Source organism: Macrosteles quadrilineatus, unplaced genomic scaffold, assembly GCF_028750875.1.
Source record: "Macrosteles quadrilineatus isolate MER2022 unplaced genomic scaffold, UCM_ALF_1.0 Scaffold_1__1_contigs__length_201487025, whole genome shotgun sequence".
NCBI lineage: Eukaryota > Metazoa > Arthropoda > Insecta > Hemiptera > Cicadellidae > Macrosteles > Macrosteles quadrilineatus.
In genome coordinates, this window is record NW_026542594.1 from 147,640,403 (window position 1) to 147,667,683 (window position 27,281).

At 36.8% G+C, this 27,281-nt stretch overlaps 2 protein-coding genes and 1 long non-coding RNA gene across 3 annotated transcripts in view; all 3 read right to left on the minus strand.

Moving 5' to 3' along the window:
- Positions 1-27,281, minus strand: part of LOC128986901 (uncharacterized) — a 126,569-nt gene that overhangs the window by 65,086 nt on the left and 34,202 nt on the right. The gene's annotated exons all lie outside the window — the stretch shown is intronic.
- LOC128986916 (aldehyde oxidase 2-like) overlaps positions 11,751-27,281 on the minus strand; it is a 33,387-nt gene continuing 17,856 nt past the window's right edge. The window contains exons 5-8 of the mRNA XM_054407530.1: positions 19,524-19,717; positions 16,870-17,028; positions 15,165-15,289; positions 11,751-11,860 (exon numbers count right to left, since the gene is read on the minus strand). Of these exons, the coding sequence (XP_054263505.1) occupies positions 11,854-11,860; positions 15,165-15,289; positions 16,870-17,028; positions 19,524-19,717 (485 nt within the window). The 3' untranslated portion in view covers positions 11,751-11,853. The remainder of the gene's footprint in view (positions 11,861-15,164; positions 15,290-16,869; positions 17,029-19,523; positions 19,718-27,281) is intronic.
- On the minus strand, positions 21,880-26,967 carry LOC128986926 (uncharacterized). Its single transcript, XR_008490174.1, has 3 exons — positions 26,763-26,967; positions 23,436-23,598; positions 21,880-22,243 (listed from the first exon to the last, which is right to left on the minus strand). It is a non-coding gene; the product is annotated as an uncharacterized LOC128986926 (long non-coding RNA).

Sequence of the window (27,281 nt, forward strand, 5' to 3'; positions counted from 1 at the left end):
TTTGGTCTTTCTAGAAAAAAATAAAAAAAAACTTAAAAAATTTGAAAAAAATCCAATAAAATCTTTTAAGTTTGTATAACTCCGAAAAAACTTACCTGAGACCCGGAAAATTGTTATGTTTTTATAGAGGTGTGCTTCTTTTGTGTATAAAACATTAAAATATGATGATATTAAAATTTTTGAAATTTTTATGATAGAAATCATAAACGTGATGGTCAGGGACAAGCGGTACGGTCGTGAATTGTCTGGAATAATCTAAATCTTTCTAAACAATCCTTCAATTATACTGATAGTTATAATATAATAAAAATATGTGTTTCAATTGAACTAAACTGTCCAATTTACAATGATATTTAAGTTATTTGTCACGACCAAACACAGTATAATCCATAAGGCTGGATTGGTCGTGAAAAAACCCGCGATGGTCGTGAAACTTTGGTGATGACATTACGTGTTATTTGGCTCTGTTCTGGCGGTAGCCCTGCACCTCATGTTCGAGGATACAAAGTAGACTTCTAGGTTGAAATATCTCATAAACAAAAATTAACACCGTGTCTACTTCATTGAATGACTGCGTACGGTCATGGACACACCAAAATTACAAAAAACACAAACTTGCCTTTATTGATCTTGTAATTCCTCCTTTCAACTCGAAACGACTGGCACTACAAACTTGACGTACACCCCAAACTAGTCTCAAAAACGAACTAACGCAATCAACGCCAGGCTTCACTGTCGTGCTCCAAAGTTGAACATTTTTCCCAAATGGTCGTGACGCCAAATTGAGGGACAGACTTATTTTGTCATGGTAGTCAGTTTGCAATGACAATAAAATTATAATATGTTCCTTTTTTGTAAGTTTAATAACTATTGATGACATAAAAATATGGCTTTATATATTTCGGCATGAATAATTAGTCTAAAACAGCGTGAAAGTTGGAAAATGTACCCTAGGGACACGTCATGGTCGTGAATTTCGAGACTTTAAAAATACGAAAAAAATACCTAGAACCTATTTAAACCAAAATAAATGTGTGTAACATGTTGCCCCCGTCCCAAAAAATATTAAAACACACAATAATAAACTACAAATCCAGTATCTACGAAGTAAAAGGCCAGGGACATGAAAACGTACGTTTTTGAATTTTCACTCAGGTACTGATTCAACTCGATGAATTACCTTTTGTTTCCAACAATCTGATCAAAAAAAGAGGAGAGTAGCTATTAAATAAGTCTATTAAATTCTTGCATGAGCGCTGACACTTCATCTCACTTCCCTCCAAACACGTTGGAATCATGAACGACCCATGTGGCCGCGGAGAAATGGTGAACATCTTGCGTGAGCGCTGAGACGTCATATTTGTCTCCTCTGATTGTGGCGGAATCATAAACGACTCATGTGGCCGCGGAGAAATGGTGAACATCTTTGCGTGGCCGAGTAGACCTCATCATCGTCTCCCGCAGTCACGAAAACGTGCTCGTTGTCCTGTGCGATGGTGGCAAAATCATGAACATCTCTCGTGGCCGTGAAGACATCATAATCGTCTCCCGCGGTCACAAAAATGTGATCGTCAAAGTTTCGCGATAGCGGCAAAATCATGAATATCTCCTGCGGCCATGTAAACGTCATCATCGTTTCCATCAGTTTCAAAAACGTGATCACCGTCTTGCGTGATAGGCGAAATCATGAACATCTGAACCGTGTAGACATCATCATCGTCCCCTGTGGTCATAAAAACGTGATAGTCGAGTTTCGCGATAGCGGTAAAATGGCAAAATCATGAATATTTCCCGCGGAGGTGTAAACGTCATCATTGTCTCACGTAGTATCGAAAACGTGATCGTCGTCTTGTGCGACAGCGGAAAAATCAAGTTCATTTCCCGTGGCCGTGTATATATAATCATCGTCTCCTGCGGTCTTGAAAACTTTATCGTCGTCTTGTGCGATCACGGCAAAATCATCAAGTTCATTCCCTGTGGCCGTGTAGACATCATCATCGTCTCCAGCGGTCGCGATAAAATCTTGGACTTCTTCCGTGATGATGGATGACAACTCCTATGCTAACGGCGAAATAGCGAAGATCTTTTGCGGTCACTCAGATTTCATCAACAGCACCCGCAATCGCGGCGGAAAAGATTTTTGGTGAAATAAATTGATCAAGAAAAAATATTTGAGGCCCCCTCCTAGGCTGAGGCCCCCAGCAACCGCCCTGTCTGCCGTTAGGGAAATACGGCCCTGGTGTTATGACACATACCCATATCTAGCGCTAGCCAGATGTTAATAGTGTGATTACACATACCTGTATCTAGCCAGATGTCAATTATAGTGTTATGACACATACCCATATCTAGCGCTAGCCAGATGTTAATAGTGTGATTACACATACCTGTATCTAGCCAGATGTCAATTATAGTGTTATGACACATACCCATATCTAACGCTAGCCAGATGTTAATAGTGTGATTACACATACCTGTATCTAGCCAGAAGTAAATTATAGTGTTATGACAAATACCCATCTAGCGCTAGCTAGATTTTAATAGTGTGATTACACATACCTGTTTCTAGCCAGATGTCAATAGTTTTATGAGACATACCCATATCTAGCGAGTTACAATAGTGTAATGACACTTACCCATGTCTAGCCAGATGTCTGGCAGGCCAAGATCATTCCTCGCTGACTGCAGAGCCTGTCTAATGGCAAATATCACACTGTTGGACATGTTCAATGGTGGCTCACTAATAGCTGAAACAGTTTATTGTTGATGTAGCAAGTGTATAAAGCATACGTCTTATCTATTTAATTTTAAAAGTCCAATGATGCCCCTTGTGCAGAAAACCTGCAGATTAAGGGAATTTCGATTTGACTGATTGGATTTTAACTCAACTATTTTCATAAACAAGTTAAGTTATATGTATTCCCCATTTAAATAACAGTACCGGGGGACCAAGCTGTGCTCGTTTTTGGTTTATTAGGATTTAACCAGACACATTTGATAATTTATAAGAAATGTTTTATTACGAACCACAAACATCCAGTCCCTGAAATAATAACAACTCAATAAGCAATACAATATGTGACGCATAGCCCATCCCATAATAACACTACAAATAAGAGACCTTAGCATACCTAAATATTTTCTTACCTTTAGCTCTTACAACTCCTAATGGATTTTCTTCATTTTTATAGAGATAAGTTCGGAAATCTATTGGAATATCCTTTGCTCCTGGAATCTTGTAGGTCTGTAAAAGAAAGGTTCGGTTTTTAATTTATTGTATCGATATAGGGAACTTGAATTAGGTAACTTTCAAAACTGTCTAATAGTTTAATAGGTAATTTGATTTACGGAGGTTGAACTTTTTAACCCCCAGAACTGCCGGTTAGATTCCCTAAAATGTCAGGTCATTTTGCTGCAGATTGTCTAGTTAATCTGAAAATATTATTGAAAATTAAATTTTAAGAAAGTTATACTTCATTTTATATTTTCTGAGGTCCAGTAGCCCAGCCCCAAATCACATCAAACTTTACTGTCACAAGAACATTTGTACGTAGCATGGCTAGAAAAACAGGTGACTTTGTCAAATCTATATATTAATAGGCAAGCATGTTTCTTTGAAAACTTTTTTCTCAGCTCGTGTCCATAGCAGAGAAAATCTACACATGCTGTTAAAAAGATATTTTCCTGTAGATGTGAAGAATCCCTTTATAAATTAAAATGGGCTCAAAAATAAGCACAAAAAATGAATTTAAATTTAAAATTTAAAAAAATTAACATGGGCCTTATGGGTTGCTATGGTGGTGACGAAATAACAACAAAATATAAACAGAAAATCAAAACAATAGGAATCAACAATCAACAAATGTAAGAAATTCCAATTACATGTTTCATTTACAGCATGGTGTGAAAATTGTCAGTACATTACATATTTTTGGTTGAGTTTTCAACCGCTGGATGACCTCGAGTTATAATAAATACATAGTTGGTCAATCTCTCATTCTAAAGTTTAAAAAAAGGCTCACTTTGAATAAAAAGTATTTTACAATAAATATTAATTAATATTAGTTTATTTGTACTAAAAACTTTGACAAATTCTTTTTAAATGTCATTGTATCACCCATTAACATACTGGTAACTTATTGTACAACTTATTTCCCATGTATGTTGGTGTATTTTTAATGATACCCAGACAATAGATTAGTAACCGAAAACTATTTTTAAACCTAATTGTCTTATATTGTGGTCATCACAATTAACCCCTCTATCTGACCAATGTCTAGAAGTTACTAACCAGTGTCCTGTTGGTGAGGATGCGGCTAGTGTGAGGATGGTAGATGATCTCCTCCGAGGTCCAGTGGCCCAGCCCCATCACAAATGACCCCTCTATCTGACCAATGTCTACAAGGTATTTACCAGTGTCCTGTTAGTGATGTTTCGGCTAGTGTGATGATCTCCTCTGAGGTCCAGTGGTCCAGCCCAATCACAAATGACCCCTCTATCTGACCATTGTCTACAAGGTACTTACCAGTGTCCTGTTAGTGAGGTTGCGACCAGTGTGAGGGTCGTAGATGATCTCCTCTGAGGTCCAGTGGCCCAGCCCAATCACAAATGACCCCTCTATCTGACCATTGTCTACAAGGTACTTACCAGTGTCCTGTTAGTGAGGTTGCGACCAGTGTGAGGGTCGTAGATGATCTCCTCTGAGGTCCAGTAGCCCAGCCCAATCAGAAATGACCCCTCTATCTGACCATTGTCTACAAGGTGTCCACACAAGGTGTCTACCAGTGTCCTGTTAGTGAGGTTGCGACCAGTGTGAGGGTTGTAGATGATCTCTTCCGAGGTCCAGTAGCCCAGCCCAATCACAAATGACCCCTCTATCTGACCAATGTCTACAAGGTACTTACCAGTGTCCTGTTAGTGAGGTTGCGACCAGTGTGAGGGTCGTAGATGATCTCCTCCGAGGTCCAGTGGCCCAGCCCAATCACAGATGACCCCTCTATCTGACCATTGTCTACAAGGTACTTACCAGTGTCCTGTTAGTGAGGTTGCGACCAGTGTGAGGGTTGTAGATGATCTCTTCCTAGGTCCAGTGGCCCAGCCCAATCACAAATGACCCCTCTATCTGACCATTGTCTACAAGGTACTTACCAGTGTCCTGTTAGTGAGGATGCGGCCAGTGTAAGGGTCGTAGATGATCTCCTCCTATATTCGGTTTGATTGCAGTTAATATTCCTTTCGATCCCTCTCTCGTAATATCGCTTAAGTTTGCGCAGATATTCCATTGGGTTACCGCTTCGTCCATTTTGGCAGTTGACGATCATTGTTCTCATTACCGCTACAGATTACTTGAATCGCACCTGCTTGTCCATTTATTTGGTTAGCTTGCTTTAAGTTGTTTACTTCAGACTCACATTTGATTAAATTTTGGTTGAGAGTCTGAATTTCGAGCTGTTGTGTTTCAATTAATCTAGTTTGTAGGGTGATTTTAGGCAATACTTCATTTTGTAGGGCAGTTAAATTTATGTTTGAGTTACGCTCATTGTCAAGTTGTGTTTTAACTGTGATTTCTTCTATTTTCTGCTCAAAATTAGATTTATGTTCTTCTAACTGTGATTTTACTGTTGAGATTATTTGTTCTTGGAATTTGTTATGCTCTATTTCGGAATCAGATTGTTGTTTTGATATGCTGTGAATAACAAATTGCTTCAACTGATTTTGAGAGTCTTCAATTTTTTACATTAGCCGATCATTTAATTTAGCTGTTTCTTCAGTTAAAATACTTTGTGTTAATTTTATGGCATTTATTTCTGACTTTATTTCAATTTGACTTTCTCTAGTTTCACGTATTTGTGATTCAAATGCGTTTCTACAAGCTTGGATTTCTTGGTAGGTTTCGTTTATTTTATTGTTAAATGTTTGAATTAGTTTAGCTTTAGTTTGATTAATCTGCAGTTTTGTTATCTCTTGGATTTCTGATTTAGTTTCACGGATTTCTGACTTTAATTCAGCAGTTATTTCTTGAATTTCCGATTTAGTTTCACGGATTTCGTTTTTAGTTTCATGGATTTCTGACTTTAATTCTGACTTCAGTTCAGCACTGGTTTGTTCAAACTTATTACTCAAGTTGGTCATAAGGTTAACTAACATGTTCATATCGATTGTTGGTGTCTGTACTGGACGATTTGTGACGTTTAATTCATAAGTTGAAGTGTCGGAATGTGTAAGGAGCTCGTGATTCACATTATGAACGGACTAACTTATAGGCTAGTTATGGTGAGAATTGCAAAAAAGTTAATAAAATATACAAGCCAACACGTTGGTGCGCCAATTTGTAAACTCTATCTGACCATTGTCTACAAGGTGTCTACCAGTGTCCTGTTAGTGAGGTTGCGACCAGTGTGAGGGTTGTAGATGATCTCTTCCGAGGTCCAGTAGCCCAGCCCAATCACAAATGACCCCTCTATCTGACCATTGTCTACAAGGTACTTACCAGTGTCCTGTTAGTGAGGTTGCGACCAGTGTGAGGGTTGTAGATGATCTCTTCCGAGGTCCAGTAGCCCAGCCCAATCACAAATGACCCCTCTATCTGACCATTGTCTACAAGGTACTTACCAGTGTTCTGTTAGTGATGTTGCGACCAGTGTGAGGGTCGTAGATGATCTCCTCCTAGGTCCAGTGGCCCAGCCCAATCACAAATGACCCCTCTATCTGACCATTGTCTACAAGGTACTTACCAGTGTCCTGTTAGTGAGGTTGCGACCAGTGTGAGGGTCGTAGATGATCTCCTCTGAGGTCCAGTGGCCCAGCCCAATCACAAATGACCCCTCTATCTGACCATTGTCTACAAGGTACTTACCAGTGTTCTGTTAGTGATGTTGCGACCAGTGTGAGGGTCGTAGATGATCTCCTCTGAGGTCCAGTGGCCCAGCCCAATCACAAATGACCCCTCTATCTGACTATTGTCTACAAGGTACTTACCAGTGTCCTGTTAGTGAGGTTGCGACCAGTGTGAGGGTTGTAGATGATCTCTTCCGAGGTCCAGTAGCCCAGCCCAATCACAAATGACCCCTCTATCTGACCATTGTCTACAAGGTACTTACCAGTGTCCTGTTAGTGAGGTTGCGACCAGTGTGAGGGTCGTAGATGATCTCCTCCGAGGTCCAGTGGCCCAGCCCAATCACAAATGACCCCTCTATCTGACCATTGTCTACAAGGTACTTACCAGTGTCCTGTTAGTGAGGTTGCGACCAGTGTGAGGGTCGTAGATGATCTCCTCTGAGGTCCAGTAGCCCAGCCCCATCACAAATGACCCCTCCATCTGACCAATATCTACGTATGGATTGTAACTCTTACCCGATTCTTCTATAATGTCAACTCTAATTATCTGTAAAGAGAGAGTTTTACTTTTGGCATTTCTGTTGTATAATAGATAGTCCAATAATAAATCTAAATATTATAAAACTATTAGTCGTTCTTTTTGCTTTCAGGATTTTGATACTGTCTTTTAATTGATGCAATGATTTTTTTCTATTAAAAGGAATTTGGTTTTTATCCTCTAGTCCAGAATCATATTAGAGACAGTAAACGTTGTCTATCAATAACGTTTAAGTAATGTGATTCTTCTGTGTCACCATAAAACTATGATAATCACAAGTTAGACAACTCAGGAACATCAGAGATATTATAAATAATGTTTGGATATTAAGTTATGCCACAGACAATAGACCACTAAAAACTAACTTGAAAACAACAATGTGTGTGGTTGTGTCAACTGTCCAATTAAAGAAAATATCCATAAAACGTGACTGCCACTGTCTAGACGCCACATTCACCCGGTCGTGACGCATCATCCTGAAGTTACCATTCATTCGTCTTATTCTCGTTGTAAATATACCTTTTAATGAAATTATGTCCGTGTTCGTGTGCGTGTTTGTGTGTGAAAGTACCATGTGTGTATCGACGACTTTCTGATGAAGGGATTATTTTTACATCCACTGGACGCCTGTTGATGACTTCTTCATGAAGTCAAAACTAGTTGTGTGACATTAATTGCGACTATTGGATTACGGTACTAAAAGCAGGTATTTAAACCAATTTATATATTCAACGTAATCCGGAGGCTAACATCAAAAATTAAACTTAATAATTATCATTAAATTATTGATGTCATGATAACTTTAAATGGGATTGCAATGGCATCATTACCTTAATAAGGACATTGTAAACTAATACCCGATATGCTTTTTGGGTGCTTAAAATTATTTCTCAACAGTAAACAAAAAACCAAAAGCTACTTGTTATGTAAATTCTCGGTTTTTCCCGCATATCATGCAAGGCTGCGTGCGCCAGCCTGTTCCACAAACTATATCGCACCTAGACTGTGACCAGTGGCGTAACAGCCGCCCCCGCAGACCCCGCGGTGCGGGGGGGCCCGCGAGGTTTAGGGGCCCGCGAGGTTAAGATACCCTTTTCTCATAAAACCGTCCGTAAAACCGATCCTTTGTTCACGAATGTTTTTCTCTCCTGACAAATTATAAATAAAAAAACGATGTGTTGGTAGATACTTTTACTCTGCCAAATCTACTAAAGTTTTATCTTTTAATTAACAATATTGTTAACGAAACGCCAACGCTCACTACGATCACCCGACGATGTGTATTGTCAGTGTGGTTGTGTAGCTTCATGCTAGCGCTAGGAGCTGTGTGCCTGCCTGCCGGCCTGCCGCCGCGCCGTGGCGACACACACTCGGAGCCAGCCCCTCGGCCCTCCCCCCTCCCCCACTAACCGCTCACGTGTACTCAGCTGACCGTAGATCACCTGATTTTGGAGATCCATTCCATGCGGATTGCGAGTGACTCGTCAGTAGTGCATGTCGCGAGAGTTTCTCAATCAGGTGTCATGTCATTAAATTGGGCTAATTTAGTGAAGCACTAACATTTACAGTTGGGACCACGAAAGTTTGCAGTTGGCGGCAGACAATCACAAGACTAGTGCGACGTTGCCATATCGCCCTTTGACGACACTAATTAAAATACTAAACAATATTTTTAAAACAGCTGGTATTATTCGATTTGGCAACACCGCACTGCCCTCATTGGCTCATTTGAAGTCAAATGGTAAATATGCTACTCCCTCAACTGCAAACTTTCGTGGTCCCGACTCAAATTATAGTTGGAAGCTTGGTTGAGTTTAGTAATGAATGTGAATGGTGGAGTAATGGAGTAGCCCATATATATTAATCACGGACATAACTCCCAAGTTTATTATCACTGTGACAGTGACAAAATATAAAATATGTTTCAAGGACGACTCTGGTCGTGTGGTTGAAGAATAGGTAAATACTTGATATTGCTAGAGACCATCCTCTGCCAGTCTGATCGTGTAGGCCGTATGCCTGCCGTCACCTACGTCATGTGATAGTTGTGGTGTGGTGATGGGGTGATGGTTGTGGTATATAGTGCTGTGGTGGGGAATGGGAGGGGGTAGTAGGGGGCCCACAGACATATTTGCGGGGGGGCCCGGGGAAATACTGTTACGCCACTGACTGTGACTACGGACAGAACGGAGTTGCAGGTTTTGAACTAATGAGCGCTGCTAAAGATAGCGGTGTTTAATTGGTCAATAGTCTGTGGTTACACTACCTCCTACCTTTGACCTTACAATTTCTGTGACAAGGTCACATCAACTTATAAGCACTTTTTTCAATCACAATTTAAAATGAACCATCAAGTTGTTACCATAGGAACTTCACCAAACGTCAGAGTATCACCCCACCAATCGTCAGAGTTATCACCCCACAAACTGAAATATCTATTCTTGTTTTTATTTCCTCATTTGAATTTACAATATTTTATAATATTAGTCATTCTAACAGGGTTAATGAGGGGTCAAAACATATTTAACATAAAATACAAACAAGCTTTGAACTTATTTGACCAACTGAAAAGTTTTTGACAAAACTGATTTTTCACCTATGTGCCCTTTTGCCAGAATGGCTGTTGTGAACAAAATAAACTAATATGCTTTAGACCCTAAAAGAACACATATAAAGCAGAATATAATAATTTAATTTACCTTGTGTTCCCCTGTCAGGGTATCTACTTCAACTTCTAATACAGTCGCACCAAATATATCGTAATTAAACATCTTGTCGGCAGGTGAAATTGCTACTCTGTAAAATTCAGTCATGTTATTGGTGAGGAATGGAGAGGATTCATTGAAGAGATTTATGCTATTTTTTTAAAGTGTTTTCTGCATCCATTCAATGCTAAACTATTTATCAGGCAACACAAGCCGAAAAACTATATCCATTAAATAAGGCCCTTTCTGTAGCAACTTTTTCAATGGATATAGTTTTTCGGCTAGTCTTGATATAAATTTGTTGTAGTAATTGGCCATGCCAATAAAAGATAGTTGATTCACATTTCTAGGTTTTTCTGCTTCGATATTTATTTTGACTTTTTCTGAGTTTTTCTTCAGCCCGTTTTCATCAATCGTATGTCTCAAGTATGTTATTCTTTGTTGAAAGAATCTAAATTTGTCAAAATTTAATATCAAGTTATGCACTCTAAGTTTTTCTAGGACAGTTTTTAATCTCTATAGTCTCTTGTAATCTGTACCTTGAATGATTATATCATCGAAAAAACACTTAACTCCATCAGGATCAGTCAGTTGCAGTGTACCTGATCCATGAATCTTTGCCACCGTGCTGGTGCTACTTTCACTCCAAACATGAACCTGTTTACTTTAAACAAACCTTTCTAAGAGCTTATTGTTTGTAGTAGAGCACTTTCAGAGTGCATTGGCATGTGTAAGTAAGCATTATACTAACATCGAGTGTACAGAAAAACCATTAACCATCAACCTATATTCATCTCTGCAAAGATGTCCCCAATTTCTTTGTATTGGATATTTCTCATCACGGATAACTTTATTCAATGTAGTCTTGTAATCTGCACAAATTCTCATCTTTTTCCGGGTACACCAAGCATGCTACCGCTACCGTATCAGTATTATAATTGGCTAATTTTGTTTAATGTTTAATGTTTTCGTGTTTCGTGTGTTTAACGAATCTTCCCAGTTATGAAGAGGATTTGATTGAACTATGTTTTAACTGGTTGACAGCTTGAAAATAAACCTTTAGGTTCGAAACCTGGGTCGCTGACCTAAACTAGGACCACAGACAGTACTACAGGTATTTAACCTTTTATTAGTATAAAATATGTGATCCAGAGGCTAAACATGTTAACAGTATTACTCTTATATCCAATCCACTAGCCTTTGGAGTATAAGGAATGAAAAGGCCCGAACCATCTTAAAGCTGTTAATGATCATATACAGTGTGATCAGATACCAGTACTTAAATACTTTTTTCTTAAATGGCGAGCATACGAAGGCAGGAATTTTAAGCCAAGTATGAATGGAGATGAGTGTAGGATGAGTGGGGCAACCTTTTAGTCTTGTTACTGACTAAGTCTGACATGTTCCTTAGACAGGACTGTTAATTAATAGCCCATATAGCCAATGACAGCTAAGGGACCAACAGTAGTGGAATCCGAACCAAATTTTTGCCTTATAATTGACAAATTCATCAAATTATCAGGATAATACTGCGGATAGTACTCACTAGTGCGGATATGACACAAGGTGCTGTACATCAAGTATCTAACCTATAACACAGCACTTATTTACAAGTAAACTTACAATACTGTGATAATAGAGTAACTCACTGATAACTAGCATTCAAGTTGATTTGAGCTAAATAGGCCGCTTGAATCAATAGCTCCCAAGTTGGAGGCTCCAATTTTAGTCGCAGAGGATTCAATCTGTCATTCAGCTCTTCGCAGCAGCGCTCTACAGCCTGCAACAAGTTCTCATATTGTATCATACAAATTGCTAGGTAGCTGAGTGGTTATAGTGCTCCGCGCTTTACAGCCTGCAACAGTTAATATTGAATCATGTGAATAGCTGGTAAGCTGAGTGGCTTTAGTGCTCTGCACTCTACAGCCTGCAACAATTCTCATTTTGCATTATAAGAATTGCTAGGTAGCTGAGTGCTTGTCTAGAAATCAAAAATTTGCCAGTTTGATCCTGTGAAAAGTGATTATCATCTAAAGCTTTTCAATGGTTCGAAACTGGACCGAGTTGTCTTTAACAGGATTTTAATAAGTGCTTCTGGCTGAAACAATCAATAAATTAGTTTATTTCTATTAAAAATTAACTTAGTAATAAACAATATTGTGTTTGGAAATATAATTTGTGTGCTATGACATGAGCTAAAAAATGAGCTTCAAAATTACAATGGGATTAGAAGTCTACTTGTGTTGGTTAGTCTATGGTTTTGCCAACACTTTCCTTATCATATGAAATCCAGGCTTCCTTTACTCCATATGTGGTGAGTTGAACCACAGGCCACCTGTAATACAAGGCCGCGGCGAGCGAAAAGTGGCAACGTTGCATCCGTGTCTTGGTGCGCGGTCGTCTTACCATTACAGTGAATGGAGGAGTCGCGTACTCTATGTACATAATCGTGTTTCATTACCCTTTATCATTATTAATGACATTGAACTTGTTACTACAGCATGCCAGATAGATGTGGTGTGCCTGGATGCAAGAATAATTACAAAAGCTCAATTAAAAATGAATAATACATACAGTGTTCTAAGATTCTAAGTGATCCGCCGCTTAAGCAACATTGGCTTCCTGCTATTCTTCGGTTAAATTATACATCTTAAAACAATTCTCGTTTTTGTGCGACGAATATGAACTTAGATTTGTAAAAAAATGTAAGAATAAGACAATGATTCGTGTAAATATAGACGCAAGAAGTGAGTTTTAGGTATAAGAATGCCGTACTATTTCCTTATTTCTTTGTCTATCTTATTGATAAAAGCTGTTGTTAAGTGATTAAAATAGCTTAAATAACTAGCACTTTGAAGAAATGAACCGGTGTTTCTGTTAAGTAGGCCTACTAGTAAAAAATATGTACTACACCATCTAACAATAAAAAAGCATCATAGTCTTCCGACTCCAGTCTGAATGTTGATGTGATAAAAACAACTAGATAACCCTGTTACTTGTATTAAAAGATGAATAAACAAAAAACATAAACAGCGAGATCTTAATCAAAGAGTCACTCTAAAATAATTTATATAACTGATTATAGAATATAAGAAACATTATTATGTAAAAGATATTAAAGTAATCTACAATATTTAAATTCACATTCACTCTTATACTGCTTTGGTACTCTTATATAGTAGGCGGGTGCACTCTATGAGCACGTAGATGTCAACCAAACACTGTAAAGTGAGCTTTTGACCTAATGTAGCTCAATTCCTCTCTTGACGCCAACCATTGCTACTCTTATTCTAGCATTGTTAAATTATTTCTACGATATGTTCTGTTTTAGGCGTGTTTAAATTAGGGGCCCCAACCCAAGTCTCTGGTTGGGTACATAAGAGGGTAAGCAAATGGATCTAACGACAGATCTAGAATGAATACGCGTTTAACATTATTAGTATTGAAAAAAAACTATATGATTTATTTGGCCAGGTGGTGAGTTGTTTTCAGCTTTAAAAATTGCTGTGACATTTACACAGATAGCACCATTATAGCGAGGGGAAGACACTTCTTCTGTCTCTTATTATGTACTTAAGAATCTCACTTGACTCTCGGAGCTCTCGTCCCTACAGAATGTCTGCCACTGTCTTCAAAGATTTGCAAATGGGCATTGTGACCCTATTTCCCGCATATTTTTTTCATTGCATTTTTTGTTTGAATTGTGCTTAATTCTAGTGACATTGTTGTACTTACTTATATATCTATGCATATTCAGGATCATCACCTTCTTGAGGAATTAGAGGACCTACTCAGTGGTAAAACGTGTCATGAATCTTGAAATTGTCGATCCCCTGTGGAATCTTGAGCTTCGTAGCTGACCATGGTAAAGGCAGAATTGAATTGACGAACTTTATCCAAATAATTTCTGGATATAAGTCTCACAGTCCTTTTTTCAGATTGGGGGTTTCCAATAAGATCCTGAAGGTATGGTGAATTGCACAAATGAGGTAAACGAACCTTTCATTTATGGCAACAAAGAGTAAAAACTTAACTGTCTCGGCCAGTCTTTTCTTGATTGAAATGTAAGCCAAAACAATGTAAACTTTTAACGTTTGTTTGTCCGAGATTGGATGTATCACAACGGTGGTACTACCACTATGTACCCGTCAAATGTTTAATTGAGAGGTTGACGCAAGCGGTCATGTGCGCGTTCCCTCCAGCCACTCACTAGTGGCGGATCTAAAACAGTCACAAAGCGGGGGCTCAAACCAGGGGTCTGGGGGGTTCGGGGGTACCAAAAAATTAATGTAAACCAAGTCTCCAAAAAGGCAGTTTTATACCATTTCTTTGACCAAAGTTAGTGTGAAAAATTATTTTACGCAATTTATATGCACTACTGTATTACATGCAGTAAAAAATATATGCATATATATGCCCGAGGGGGGGGGCGGTCGTCTCTTTGCCCCCCCCCCCTCTCCTTCAAAGTAAAAACAACTACACTTAATACATTGCTAGACTTTTCCCCACACTCCAACGCATTTAAGGAAGGGATCGGATGTCCCAGATTAAATTTGATTGCTTTAAAACACCACAGATCCCCATTGTAATTGAATTACTCAATTAAAAACACAGATCATACAGGAAAAGCCAATGGCCACGTGGCAGTTCAACACGTTAATTGCTGACTGAGTGTCTGATGCTTAGCATACGCGACTACGAGAGCTCTTATCAGCTAGGCTGACTGGGGCTGACTAAATCAGCTAGCCTTATTAGTCAGTAAAAAAAGCTACACATGGCATCTCATTCTATTCTACACTCATCCTTCACTCAAATTTGAGTTAAAATATGCACATAGCCGTTTGGCGTCCCCATCTCAAATGATAATGATAATAATACACTATTTCTAAAATAGTGCCAATACTTAAAAATATGCTATTACCTTCTTCGGCCCTAGAACATTGAAGGAAAATAATGTCCATATTATAGGTGATACTTGTATTTCAGATGGCAATATGGAGGTAAATCTGCAATCATATAAGCTTATCACTAAGCCAACATAAATTTTACTTTTGAAAAATCATAAACTATATCTACTTACATACACAATTGCCTCACTGGTAAAGCTGCCCCCAGTAGGTGTGTCGTTTGGAGAGGTTAAGTTGTCTGTTGCTTTAACCCTGACCTTATCTAATGGAATCTTGAGCGCCGCTGCACATGCCTGAGCTGCCTATCAATAAAACTCAATCATTACACATATTTAAAAAATAATAATGGATCAACCCACGGATAAGTATTCACCTTGACAACACTTCTTACATGCTAGGCCTACTATCCTACTAATATTATAAATGTGAAAGTTTGTGTGTTTGTTTGTTTGAAGTTCAATCACACATTAACTACTGGACGGATTGGGTTGAAATTTGGCATGGCCATAGCTCACATTCCCGATTAACATATAGGCATATTCTTATCTCAAAAACCCTTTCAGGCTCCGCTTCAGTGGCTCTTTATTCCCCCATGTTAACCTTTAGTATTCTTAAAAGGAATTAAAGAATGTAGTCAGCTCTTTCAACTATTTAAGTTGTGTCTATGATATGCAATAGCATTAAAAAGTTAACAGGTTTACTAACGGGGAGCAGCACTATTTTTTTCAGTATGAAAACAGCTAATCTGAACCAAGCAGCAACAAAAAGATGTGATATTCAATGAGAACTGTCAATGTAGGATTGTTTACAGTTATGTTTTTAATTTGAATGTTTGATAATTTATTTGGTTTTATAAACTGAACGACCAAATCTATTCACTGGATCAGCTGAGAGACAATGAGAAGGGATGAGTACCAGATTATATTTCATGATATCAATCAACTATCAATAAAACATGACTTAAAATTGTTGTCAAAATGTTTATTACTTTAATTTTGTATTGATCTGAAAGCTAAAATCAAATGGTCTTTTAATTACCCTCATCAATGGTATTTTTTTATTGTATATGGTATAATTGGCATACATTTTTCAGATGCAATACACAGAATAGATCCATTGGAATTTAAAATACAGGTTCTTGGATGAATGTAGGTGCACACTAACAAATATTTTTGAGAAATTCAGTTAAGTTTTAGCAGGGATAGGCGATAGCTCTAAATTTTCAAATTGCAGCAAGTATAGGCGAGTTTTTGTCCGATTTTGGTTTTCTTTATGTCAATTGTTTAGTTTCGTCAAGACGTGTAAAACGATACCATAGACTCGACTATACTTGCTATTTGAAAATTTTGAGCTGCCCCCTACCCCCACTACTCCTAAGGGCAAGATTTTCAAAATTAACCATTAATTATTGTAGTCCTTATATCTTAGAAGGTTTTGCCGCAAACCGATTTCAAATATCTCAAAAGCTTAAAATGTTAAGGGGGGGGGGGGGCGGTGCTGCAAGTAACTTTTCAGCTACCCTGTATGTATTAAAAGTAATGACATGATACCAATTTCTTAAGTTTTAAGTCATTTTAAGTGATTATATTTTGACAACAATGTTCTGAATTCCCACTCCCAGGAATACATTTGGTTATTCCTTACACCAACTACTGGTATAGATCTAGTTCCATGGAACTTTTATAACCTACTTTATTTACTCAGGACCTTACTTAGTTTGGGAGGCTCGTGTCAGATCAATAATTCATTTTTAGTGTTTAAAGAACACACACAAATTTATTACTAACACTTTTATTATTATTAGCGATTTAGTTACCCTAGTAATACTAAATCTCTGTCAATAATTTAAGGTTATAGACTCCAGTTAGTTGTACCGTTGTACCTTGGTGTTGATTCCTTGCCCCATCTCTACACCAGCATGAGTAACAGCGACTGTGCCATCATTTCTGTAGATACTGACCATAGCATGGAATGTCCCTAAAGAGGCTAAGGAGAATTTCATAGGCACTAAGCTTATTCCTCTCTTCTTCCATACATTTTTCTAAAAACCAATAAGGTATGCAATTAGGTTGATGTAATTACTTGTTATTAAAATATGCCCCTTCTAATTAACAATGGCAAAAATTCTTTTTATGCAGATCTTAGTCAACAAAAGATATTTTGTAAACCAGAAAGAAACACTTCATTAACAATTAATTAGCAATCACTTAAATCTTTGAGACAGGACACACGATCACTAAAACTTCTAGATGGCTTAAAAAAGTCATCGTGATCTTATCATCCAACAAGGATTGTACATCAATTCGTTACATTGTGATGTGATACAACAAAACATAAGGTAAATTGGCAATGAAATAACAGACAATGAAATAACAACCAAAATGTGAGCTTGTTTTGTAGTATAACAGCTGGTTAACACGTTCACTGCTAAAGGAAATTATAAAATCAAATCGTATTGCTAAAAACTTTTATTGTTGTATAACATTCCTTCTTGTGTCCTTATTGAAATACAATATTATATAATACGATCGGAAGTGAATATGACGTCAAAAAGTGACGTCATATTAATGGGTCAGTACTGACCCATCAGGAGCCAGAGTCAGAAAAAATTGAAATGTCACTGAATACATTATATATGTCACTAAAAATATATGTTCTAAAGATATATGTAGTCATTATCATAAAATAATCAACATAAAATAGTATATCAATTGATTGGAATTGATTATGACTTCATAATGTGAGGTCATATATATATGGGTCAGTGCTGACCCATCAAGAACCGGAGTAAAAAAAATTAAATATTTAACAAAGATGAAAGATATTAAAGTTTTGAAATGTTAACATTATTGAAATAAAATAGTTTAAAAGTTAATTGAAATTGAATATGACGTCATAAAGCACACAATAGTAGCACATCTAGGGGTGTTCACAGTAACGTGGGTCAGTACCGACCCAGCCGCCTCGGCGGGAGCGAGACGCGGGTACCAACTCAACGGCAAACAAAGCAAGTCACACACTACACGCTAACGTGGTATAGGTCCACCTTCGACTGACGCTAGGCTCGCACTGAGCAATAGATTGATGCACTGCAGTATGGGTCAGTACTGACCCGGCCGCGTGAGCGATGGGATCGCCATGGGTCAGTACTGACCCACCCGCAGCGAACGTGTTAAAAAGTGTCTTAAGGTAGGCCTACTTTTAATTTGGGTTGGGTTAGACAACAAACAAGACAATAAACAGTATCAACAATCTGAAACATACAATGCATACATACAATGTACTTTCTCCCATTGGCTTGTCAACAACCTTTATCGTGGGTTAGCTAGCGGTTAGGGTTAACTATATGATGTTACATGGAGAAAATCACAAAAGTTATACAATAGCTTTTGAACCGGAATTTTTACAGCAATTGAGGTAATTTTACTATTTTATTTAGAACTACAACTACAAAGGACTGTAACATACTAAATTTTAATCAAAATCATTCAAGCTGTCAAAAATCCGATTTTCCGTTATTATATGGTTTAATGGGAAAATCATACAATTTATAATAATTTTGAACTGTAATTTTTACAATGGGAGATGTACCATTTTGTTAAGAGTGAAAATGAGTATAACATACTAAATTGAACCATAAACTTTTGGGCCATTTAAGAAAAAATTAGATTTTCTGTTATTTTATGGGGTTTTATGAAAAAATCACTCTTAACCCTTCCCGGACGGGTGACGGATATATCGGCTTACGGCTTTTGATGTTCCGGATGGGAAGCGGTTATATCCGCCATCTCTTCAGACAGACTGGCAGGTGCTCTCCCCTGCACTCCCCCCTGCCGAACCCTCTCCTGCTCCCCTCCCCCCTCCCGCGCACCTACCACCACTCCTACGCTCCCCCCTCGACGTGTCACGCTCAACACTACGTTGTCTTTATTTATTGTTCTTTATTTATTGCCTAACGTTGTCATGGTCATATCTTCAAAGACGGGTGGCGGATATAACCGCTGCATTTATACTCATCCGCGGACGGGTAGCGGATATATCCGCTAAGTTAAAAACGAGTAAACAATTATTTTGACAGTATGAAGTGTTCCACTGTGTTTATTTTATGTATACTTGTATAAAAAACACAAATAAGGAAAATTAATTTTTATTTTTTCCTCTACATTTTTCCCTTCCTATGTCATGATTTCGCCCGTCCGGGAAGGGTTAAAAATCAAAATTTCAAAAAAATGAAAAAACACCCGGGGATACCATGAATAGTAGGATAGTACCCACATACCAAATTTCATCAAAATCAGATAACAAGCGTGGTCTGTAGCTCTATCCACATCCACACAAAAACAGACACAAGGACACACACACACACACAGACAGACAGACATTACTTTGAAAACTACTTTTTTGGATTCAGGGGGGCCCAAAACTAATATATCCACCCAAAACTCAAACTCCAAAATTTTGATGAAAACAACACTTTCTCCATATGTATGGGGAAAAAGTAAAACAACACACTGAATAATAAACTTTTCTTGACACCTTATTGAAGTCTTCAACATATATTTTCCTGTTTTCAAAGTCTGATTTCTCTTTGACCAGTGAAACCATCTTGTCCACAGATTTTACATATTGTGGATCAACATTTTTCATCCTAAGAGACAAGGGGTCCATTCTAAGCTCGTGAGCAATATGTTCAACAATGTGTTCACTCATTGTAATCGCCTCAAGACTGCCTGAAACAATTAGGTAAAACAATACTTAAAATAAGCACCTTGATGGGTCCCAATCTCATGATGATAATGATTATCATCTTGGTGTTATTGAGTAAAGTATCAGCTGTTTCCTTCATCTTTGTACAGAAAATCATATCATATATATATACAATATTAAAATATATGTATATTAAAGGGTGACAGTGTTTTTTTATTTCACGATTCTGAATCAATCACTTAACGGATTTTCATAGTTTTTGTGTTGAAAGAAAGATAATTTAGAGAACTAAGGAATGGCAAAGCCATAATTTTAGTTTAGGGTTTCAGTTTTCTAGAAATTAAGTTTAAATTTTCTTAAAGTCTAGCAGCCGACGCTATCACTCTAGTTATAATTTTAGCTCAGTGCTCTAGACTAGCTTTTGGTATAATACTATTTGCTTAACGTAACAGCTGTAAACATTCACCGTTTGTGACACAAATACAGCATCTGGATTAAATTAAATGACATACGTAGGGTTAACTTATACATACTATGTGTAATAATATAATAATCGATACATTCATTTATTTGGTAAGGGAATGACAGATTATTTAAATATATAATTTTATAATACTTGATAATCTAATTTATTTTTAGAGCAGTCTTGGGTTTGTTTCAGTGCAATATAATTAGTTTGAACTAAAACAGCTGGATGGATAGAAATAGTTATTTGTGTAACTGGTGGGCAAAGTGGCACTTGCTGCAAACGAGAGCAATGTTTACTCCCTGGTGTGGATTAACGTCCGAACTAGTGAGTACTACGACTATCCACAGTACTATCCTGATAATTAGACCAATCCCAAGTAGCACAAATATGTATATAATACATATAATTTACCTACCGGCATGGTATAGCTTTTGTATACAATCTGTATAGAAATGTATACAATACAGATTGTATCTGTAAATATGTCCCACCTAAATATGTATTATTTGCATATTGTATAAGGATCCAACTACAGATATGATACATATTATACATCTGTATATAATCTGTAAATTTTGATAGAAATTGATGCATACCTTAAATGTATAAAATACATATTTTATACATAGATGATACATATTTGATGCCATATTAATAAAAAGTGGCTCAAAATACAATTGTCATAAAAATCAATATATAAAATTATATACATTGATTTTTACTAACAGTTTTCTTTGAAGGCATTTGTTATGGGAGGTGAACTATGTGTCATGAGGGTTGGTGTGTTGTATGATGGTAAAACAATATTTTAAGTCTTCATTAGAAATATGTGTTTTGTGATTTGTCAGGTAAATACCTAATTGATCTAGTTTAGGGACAACCTACTGCTGTTCAGTAGTTTCATCTGAAGCAGGCCGATCACATCCAAAGCTCCTAAGGTGAACCAGAGGGGCCCTAGTGAAAGTCTAGAAGGGGAAAGAGCACCTATTACAGTTACTACATCATTACAATACAGTATGCAAAATGTAATGTTATATTGTTGGTGTAGGCTAGCTATCAGCATTTATTTTCATATCATAATCAAACCAAAGAATGAGAGAATTATGCAATTTTTGTAGACTTCCTTAACAATGGTAGCAGCCACAAAAAAAACAAACAATTTTACCTTTAAAGAATATGTGTTTTAATGAAGTAAGGAAGATAAAGAATATGGCAACTACCTAAACAAATATTAGACCAAGACAGCTTTAAATTTTTTTAATTATCGTACATTGAAGATTATTTGAGAAAAACTTATTAAATTACCTTGTTGAGAATAGGTACCACTTAACAAGCATTTTGGATAGTGCATTTATTTGCATAAAAAAGTAAATAATAATATGTTAATTATTATATTAGTGTTTATATTACCAAGCATTATTCAGCTGATAATAATTAATAGTAATAACTAGCTTGAATGTTTAAGTTGAAATAGTTTAGAAAAATAACCTATTATTAATAATAATACAGTATGATTATAACAACTGAAAGTATAAAAAAAATACTAACTCACTTCTCACAACTGATGAATAATTTCTAGTTTTTTTAACTGAATCTTATTCTTACATGAAAATGTTGTTTTTTTTAGTTTTCCATTTTCCCTGTTGTTTATTTAATGTGAGAAAACAAGAAGGCTAGGCTCAACAAATAATAATAGATTTTGTAGTAACTTTTTAGACCTATTCTAAATTGTGCACAAAAAATACTTGCACAATAAAAAAACAAAAAATAAATGCACAAAAATACAAAAAATGAGTAAAAATATTTGTTCAGATGTAATCACAAGTACCCTAATACATTCAAGTATAAAAGTTGTTTTTATAAAATTGTTTCTGTTGTTTATTAACACACTTTTTAAAGGAACATATAAATGAAACAATGAAGAAATGTCAAGAAAAAACTATTTAATTGATCATCTGCGGTAGGCCTAAATTTTTATTTTAGACATAAATCCTTGTTCCTGCTTGGCGTAACCATTCGCTGGTTTTTTTCTCAAACGTTGTGAGATCGAATGAGGACGGGTGTTGTTGACGAACTACACCTGAAACAAAATTCACACTTGTGTCAATGTCTGTATTCCTGTGTATAAGGTAATATTAGGGTACGCACAAGATTCACGCTTAGAGCAACATATCTTTTGGTAATCAATCCTTTGTTTTCTTGATGGCAAAACTTAGATTAATTCATTTTTAACGTTTTCATTTTTAACATTTTTTTAACACGTTTAGCGCTGACTACATCAATTGATGTAGTCGCGACACGAGCGGCCTACATCAATTGATGTAGTTGCGCAACCCCCACTACATTAGTTCAGTATGCGCTCAGCCATTGCCGGGGAACGTTAAAATCGTTGCTAGCCCGTAGCTTAGAATGTAAGCTTTATTTTGTTGTAGGTTGGTACTAAAATTTCCCGTAAAATCCCGTCTGACAATGCTTTTGTACCGGTTTTGGGGATTTTCTCTCTTCAAGCCATATTACAAAGCCACTGACTACTGATCCAGGCAGTGCTGCTACCTTTGGGTGTTTTAGGGAACTACGTTCAATCTCGGGGTAACGTAGTACAATCGCCGCTGCTCTTTTGTTTTTCGTCAGATTGAAATATTTGAATGCCAATTGCGTTTTCTGTTGGTACGGCACCGCGCCGGGGCTTTGCCGCCACTGGCGAGCGCCTGTTGGAATGCCTGCCGCACTGAACGTGTTAAGCAAAATCGTTTCTTTTTGAGCTAAACTAACAAGTTGCAATCAAGAAATCAAAGTATTGAAGAGGTTTAAAGAGTACAGTGCAGAAAAAAAAGGATAGGTACGGTACATTCTACAGACAAAAATGTGTGTAACATCATAAATTAATATCATATAGCCTATATGATAATTAATTATAAGATGATAAATTAATATAATTAAAATCCATTGATCTAGCCCCTGAACCTTTTTATTGACTAATAATTGTTATGTAACTTTACGCCATACTGCTAAAAATGTATGTAAAGAATAACAAGATGTTTCGCCAGAATGGCATTTTCAAGTGGGGGTATGAAGTAAATGTAGGCTACTGTATGACGTATATGTACATACCAATTATTAGTTAAATAATAAAACTTATGATGGTAAAAACAGGGTTAAAAAATCAATTACTTACTTTGGTTGAGTTGACTTTATAGAAAAATAAATAAATGTCAAATATAGGCCTATCATTGAAAGAATAAATAAAAGTAAAACCAATGTTAAAAACTTACGGCAAATCAACTGCACCAATGCAGAGTTCTGCAGACTCCACTTCTTTCGTCCTCTTCCTTCCCAACTAAATTCTCTCGCAAGCTCATTTTTGAATAGTCTTACAAGGATCCGTCTTGTTGAGTCCTCAACACTGGCCCCGCCAACCGTGCGAAGATAACTGACCTGATACACATTATAAAAATGCTTAACTCTTCAACCTCTATTACTATTATATTAGTTTAACAAGTCTGGTGTTTTATAAAAAGCTTTTTTGTTTAAAAGTACGGTATGTTATTATTTTCAACAAGGATGGCAGAAAAGTTTAAGTTTACAAATCTGTTTGTAAGAAGCTTAGATTATAGGACCTTCATTTATAATAAACTAGTGTAGGCCTAGCCTACATGTTGCTCGAAATCGGGCAAATGCAAAGAAGTAAAGTAGTGTATTTGGGCCCAGCATTTAGAAAAAGAAACATTCGAGATTCCAAACATTATTTAGCACAACAAAATCAACAGCGGCGTAACAAATCTTTACGGGCCTCCCTGTAAACTTATTTTTTGGGCCCCCCTCTTATGAGTGAATTTTAGACCACCGATTCAACATAGTGAATCACCCTCCCCCTCCCCCCAGAGCTATTTTAGGACCACCGATACAATGATCAAACAGATTAATCATAAACAGAGTGGTACCCTAAACAAATTAGTGGGTCTCTCTGCCCACCCCCCCCCCCCCCCCAGCTCCCGGGCACCCCGCATTGCGGGCCCTTCTGTTACGCCACTGAAAATCAACGGGCAAATTATATTTTATACACAGTTGACTGTGAGTTCAATGCTTAAGTTTTCCCCTTAGCAGGTTCAGTCCCAGCCGTCACACTCCTCTGTATTTTTAGGTTAAGTTATATCTACACTCGGGGGTAAGTTCAGGCCCGCGGTCAGTTATGTGATACGCTATGGGCCCAAGTCATAGTTGCGCTCATAGCCCCCCCCCCCCACCCTGCCGACATTGATTTTAATTATAAAATGAATATAGACATTTTATGAGTTGCTCGCGCATCTGCAATATAGGCCTAACAAATATAAGAAGACTCATTGTGTTTACTTTTGATTGTTAATTGAATTACCCGCTTAGTAACTAAAAACGTAAACCATCAATTAAAGTTTAACTGTTACTTACATACCGTACACACTTAGCCTATATTTCCAATGGTGCGTTCTTAAAAGTAAAATTGGTTTAGTTGTAAAAAAGTGTGAATTAAAACATAGCTTTAATTTATATAAGTTATAATTGCAAACATTTAAAACTCCAAAAAGTCAATACCGTAAAATGGCTGGTTTTTTCTACATTTTTTTTCGGCCAACTCGTCAATAACTTAACATCATCAAAAAGTTCATTTTCAGATTTACCTACATCACTATCTGTACACATCATCATTTAGGCCTAAATGATTTTAATGACCGTAAAAACTAGGCTACTTATTTTAGGAACTTTTTGTAACACTTTTACCGTACGAATCTTTTATGTCGCCCTCTTTCTAAACTCACTGCCACTTGGTTTTTTGCTAATTTCACAGAAAAAGGGTGTGATATTACAACGTAAAATAACATTCTTCAAACGTAAATAAAATCATAAGCAAAAACACGGCCAGTATCTTTACTTGCTAACAAATTGATACTGTAATAAGTTTCTCGCCATTTGACAAAAGCAACTGACATTGAGTATAATGAAAAAAGGACATAACAAATAGCCTACAAAAGTATAGTTAATGATAGGCCTAATATGCAAACAGTGGCAGTGATGAGTCATCAAAGTCAAAGTCTTTATTGCCATTAAATACAACAAGTACAATAGGCTCGTCATTAGCTAGTCATGAGTGGAAGACGAAGTGAGGAGGTTTCAGATATTTTCCAATTAGTGTCTGTTACTAGCGCACCCAACAAAACAAAAAAAACTCTTGCGCCCCTGGACCAGGGCCCATTTTTAACCGCGGTACTGGGTAAGTTAAAACTTTCATCCCTAGACCTTAGAAAGACAGCTGTGATGTCATAGGCATATTTGATATACATTTTGATAGCGTTGTTACCCTTCAAAGTGCCATCTATAAATAAATCGTGCCCTAGGCTATTATGTGCCAAGCCTTGATAAAAATTACTCTTGACTTATGCAAACTTTCGTTCAAGTTTATTACTAAACGTAGGTAGCTGCGATGTTGTTTCATAAGTTAGACCTAATGTAAGTTAATCGTAAACAAAAAAAAACATACCGGTAGCTAAACCTAACCTAACCATAACCTACTGATCGCAAATGCGGCACCTTAAGTTATTTGTTTGACATGTCCTTTCAATAGTTTTGAAGGACGTATTTTTTTTTAGGCCTAATTATAAAGCTGCAGCCTTCTGGGGTTACAGTTCCGCAGAGAACCTGCGATCTTATTAAGTTATCAGATCAATAACGATTTATCAATATTTTTATAAATATTAACATAGGCCTAGGCCTAAGTTTAGGCCTAAGTTAGTTAACTTTAATATTGCATTGACTTTAATTTTCCCAGTTAGCTTATCCATTAAGTTATAGGCCTAAGAGGCTAACTTTATGTTTTCTTTTGTTGCTTTTTCATTAAATAGGTTAGGCTATATTTTGCAAGTAAGTTACCGTCTCAGGCTACCTATATTTTGTTTGTGGTTAAATATGCTTATAGGCTAGTTAATATCGATAGAAACGTAGGCAAAACAAATCACAGGTCAATTTGATGTTTACATTGGGAAGAAGAATAAACATTTAATTTAACTAACCAAAGATATTTATCATTAAGTCATCCATCTGTTCACAGATCACAGGTTCTCTTCGGAACTGTAAGTTAAGTTACCCCCTTCTGGTCTTAAAATATTCATCTGCCTACAAGACTAGGCCTGAATTTTAACATAAACTTACCAATTAGGCCCTAACATCATTTTTAGTCTTAACTGTAAGTTAGGCCTAGGCTAACTTATGACAGGTTCTAAGTAACTTAGGCATAAGTTTAGCTACGGTATTTGGTAAGTAGACCTAGGCCTAGCTTGTCTCCAAGCTAAATTAGTTCAGACCAAGGACATATTGCAATGAATTAGGTCTAGGTTATCTCCTGAATTTGGCTTCCTTAGTTTTGTAAACTACATACAACTAATTTTTCCCTAAAGAGCCTCCATCCGTAGAGTATTTAAGGGGTTAGGAAGGCTAACTTAATTTGTAACCTATTTCCACTTAGGGCCTATAAAGTATTTAAATTAGATTACCACCATTCAAGTTATTAACAAAACATATGCTAAATCTCTTAATAACTTACAATAACGATAATAATTTGTGTAACTTACCAACTCAAGTTAGTCGAATCGCCACTGAAGTTAAAAAGTCGAAGATGTAACGCAAATCTTAAAGAATATAAAGTAAAAAGTAACTAATAGACCTAATTAATAAGTAAATAATAACAAAACAACGAATTCTTCACGTGTAACACTGAAAATATTGAAAATCAGAAGTAGATGCTCTAGTCTAAACACAGCCACAAGGACAACGTTTGTTGTTTGTTAAGTTGTGAGACAAAGACATTAAGACAAACAATATGGCGGTGGCGGATCGGATGCTGACCCCCGGTGTTTTGCTCCCATAATGCATCAGCGAACATCGTCGAACCTAAGAAAACTCAGAGACTTGGGTATCTCGCGCGGTAGAATATTTTGTTCATCATCTATGAATATTATAGTACAGTATGTGTTACAAATACATTTTACACAGGATTTTGAAAAAATGCAGGGAAATAAATACAACACTACATTTTTTTTTCGTATTTTTCTATTGATATAAAATACATATATTATCTGTATCATCAATAC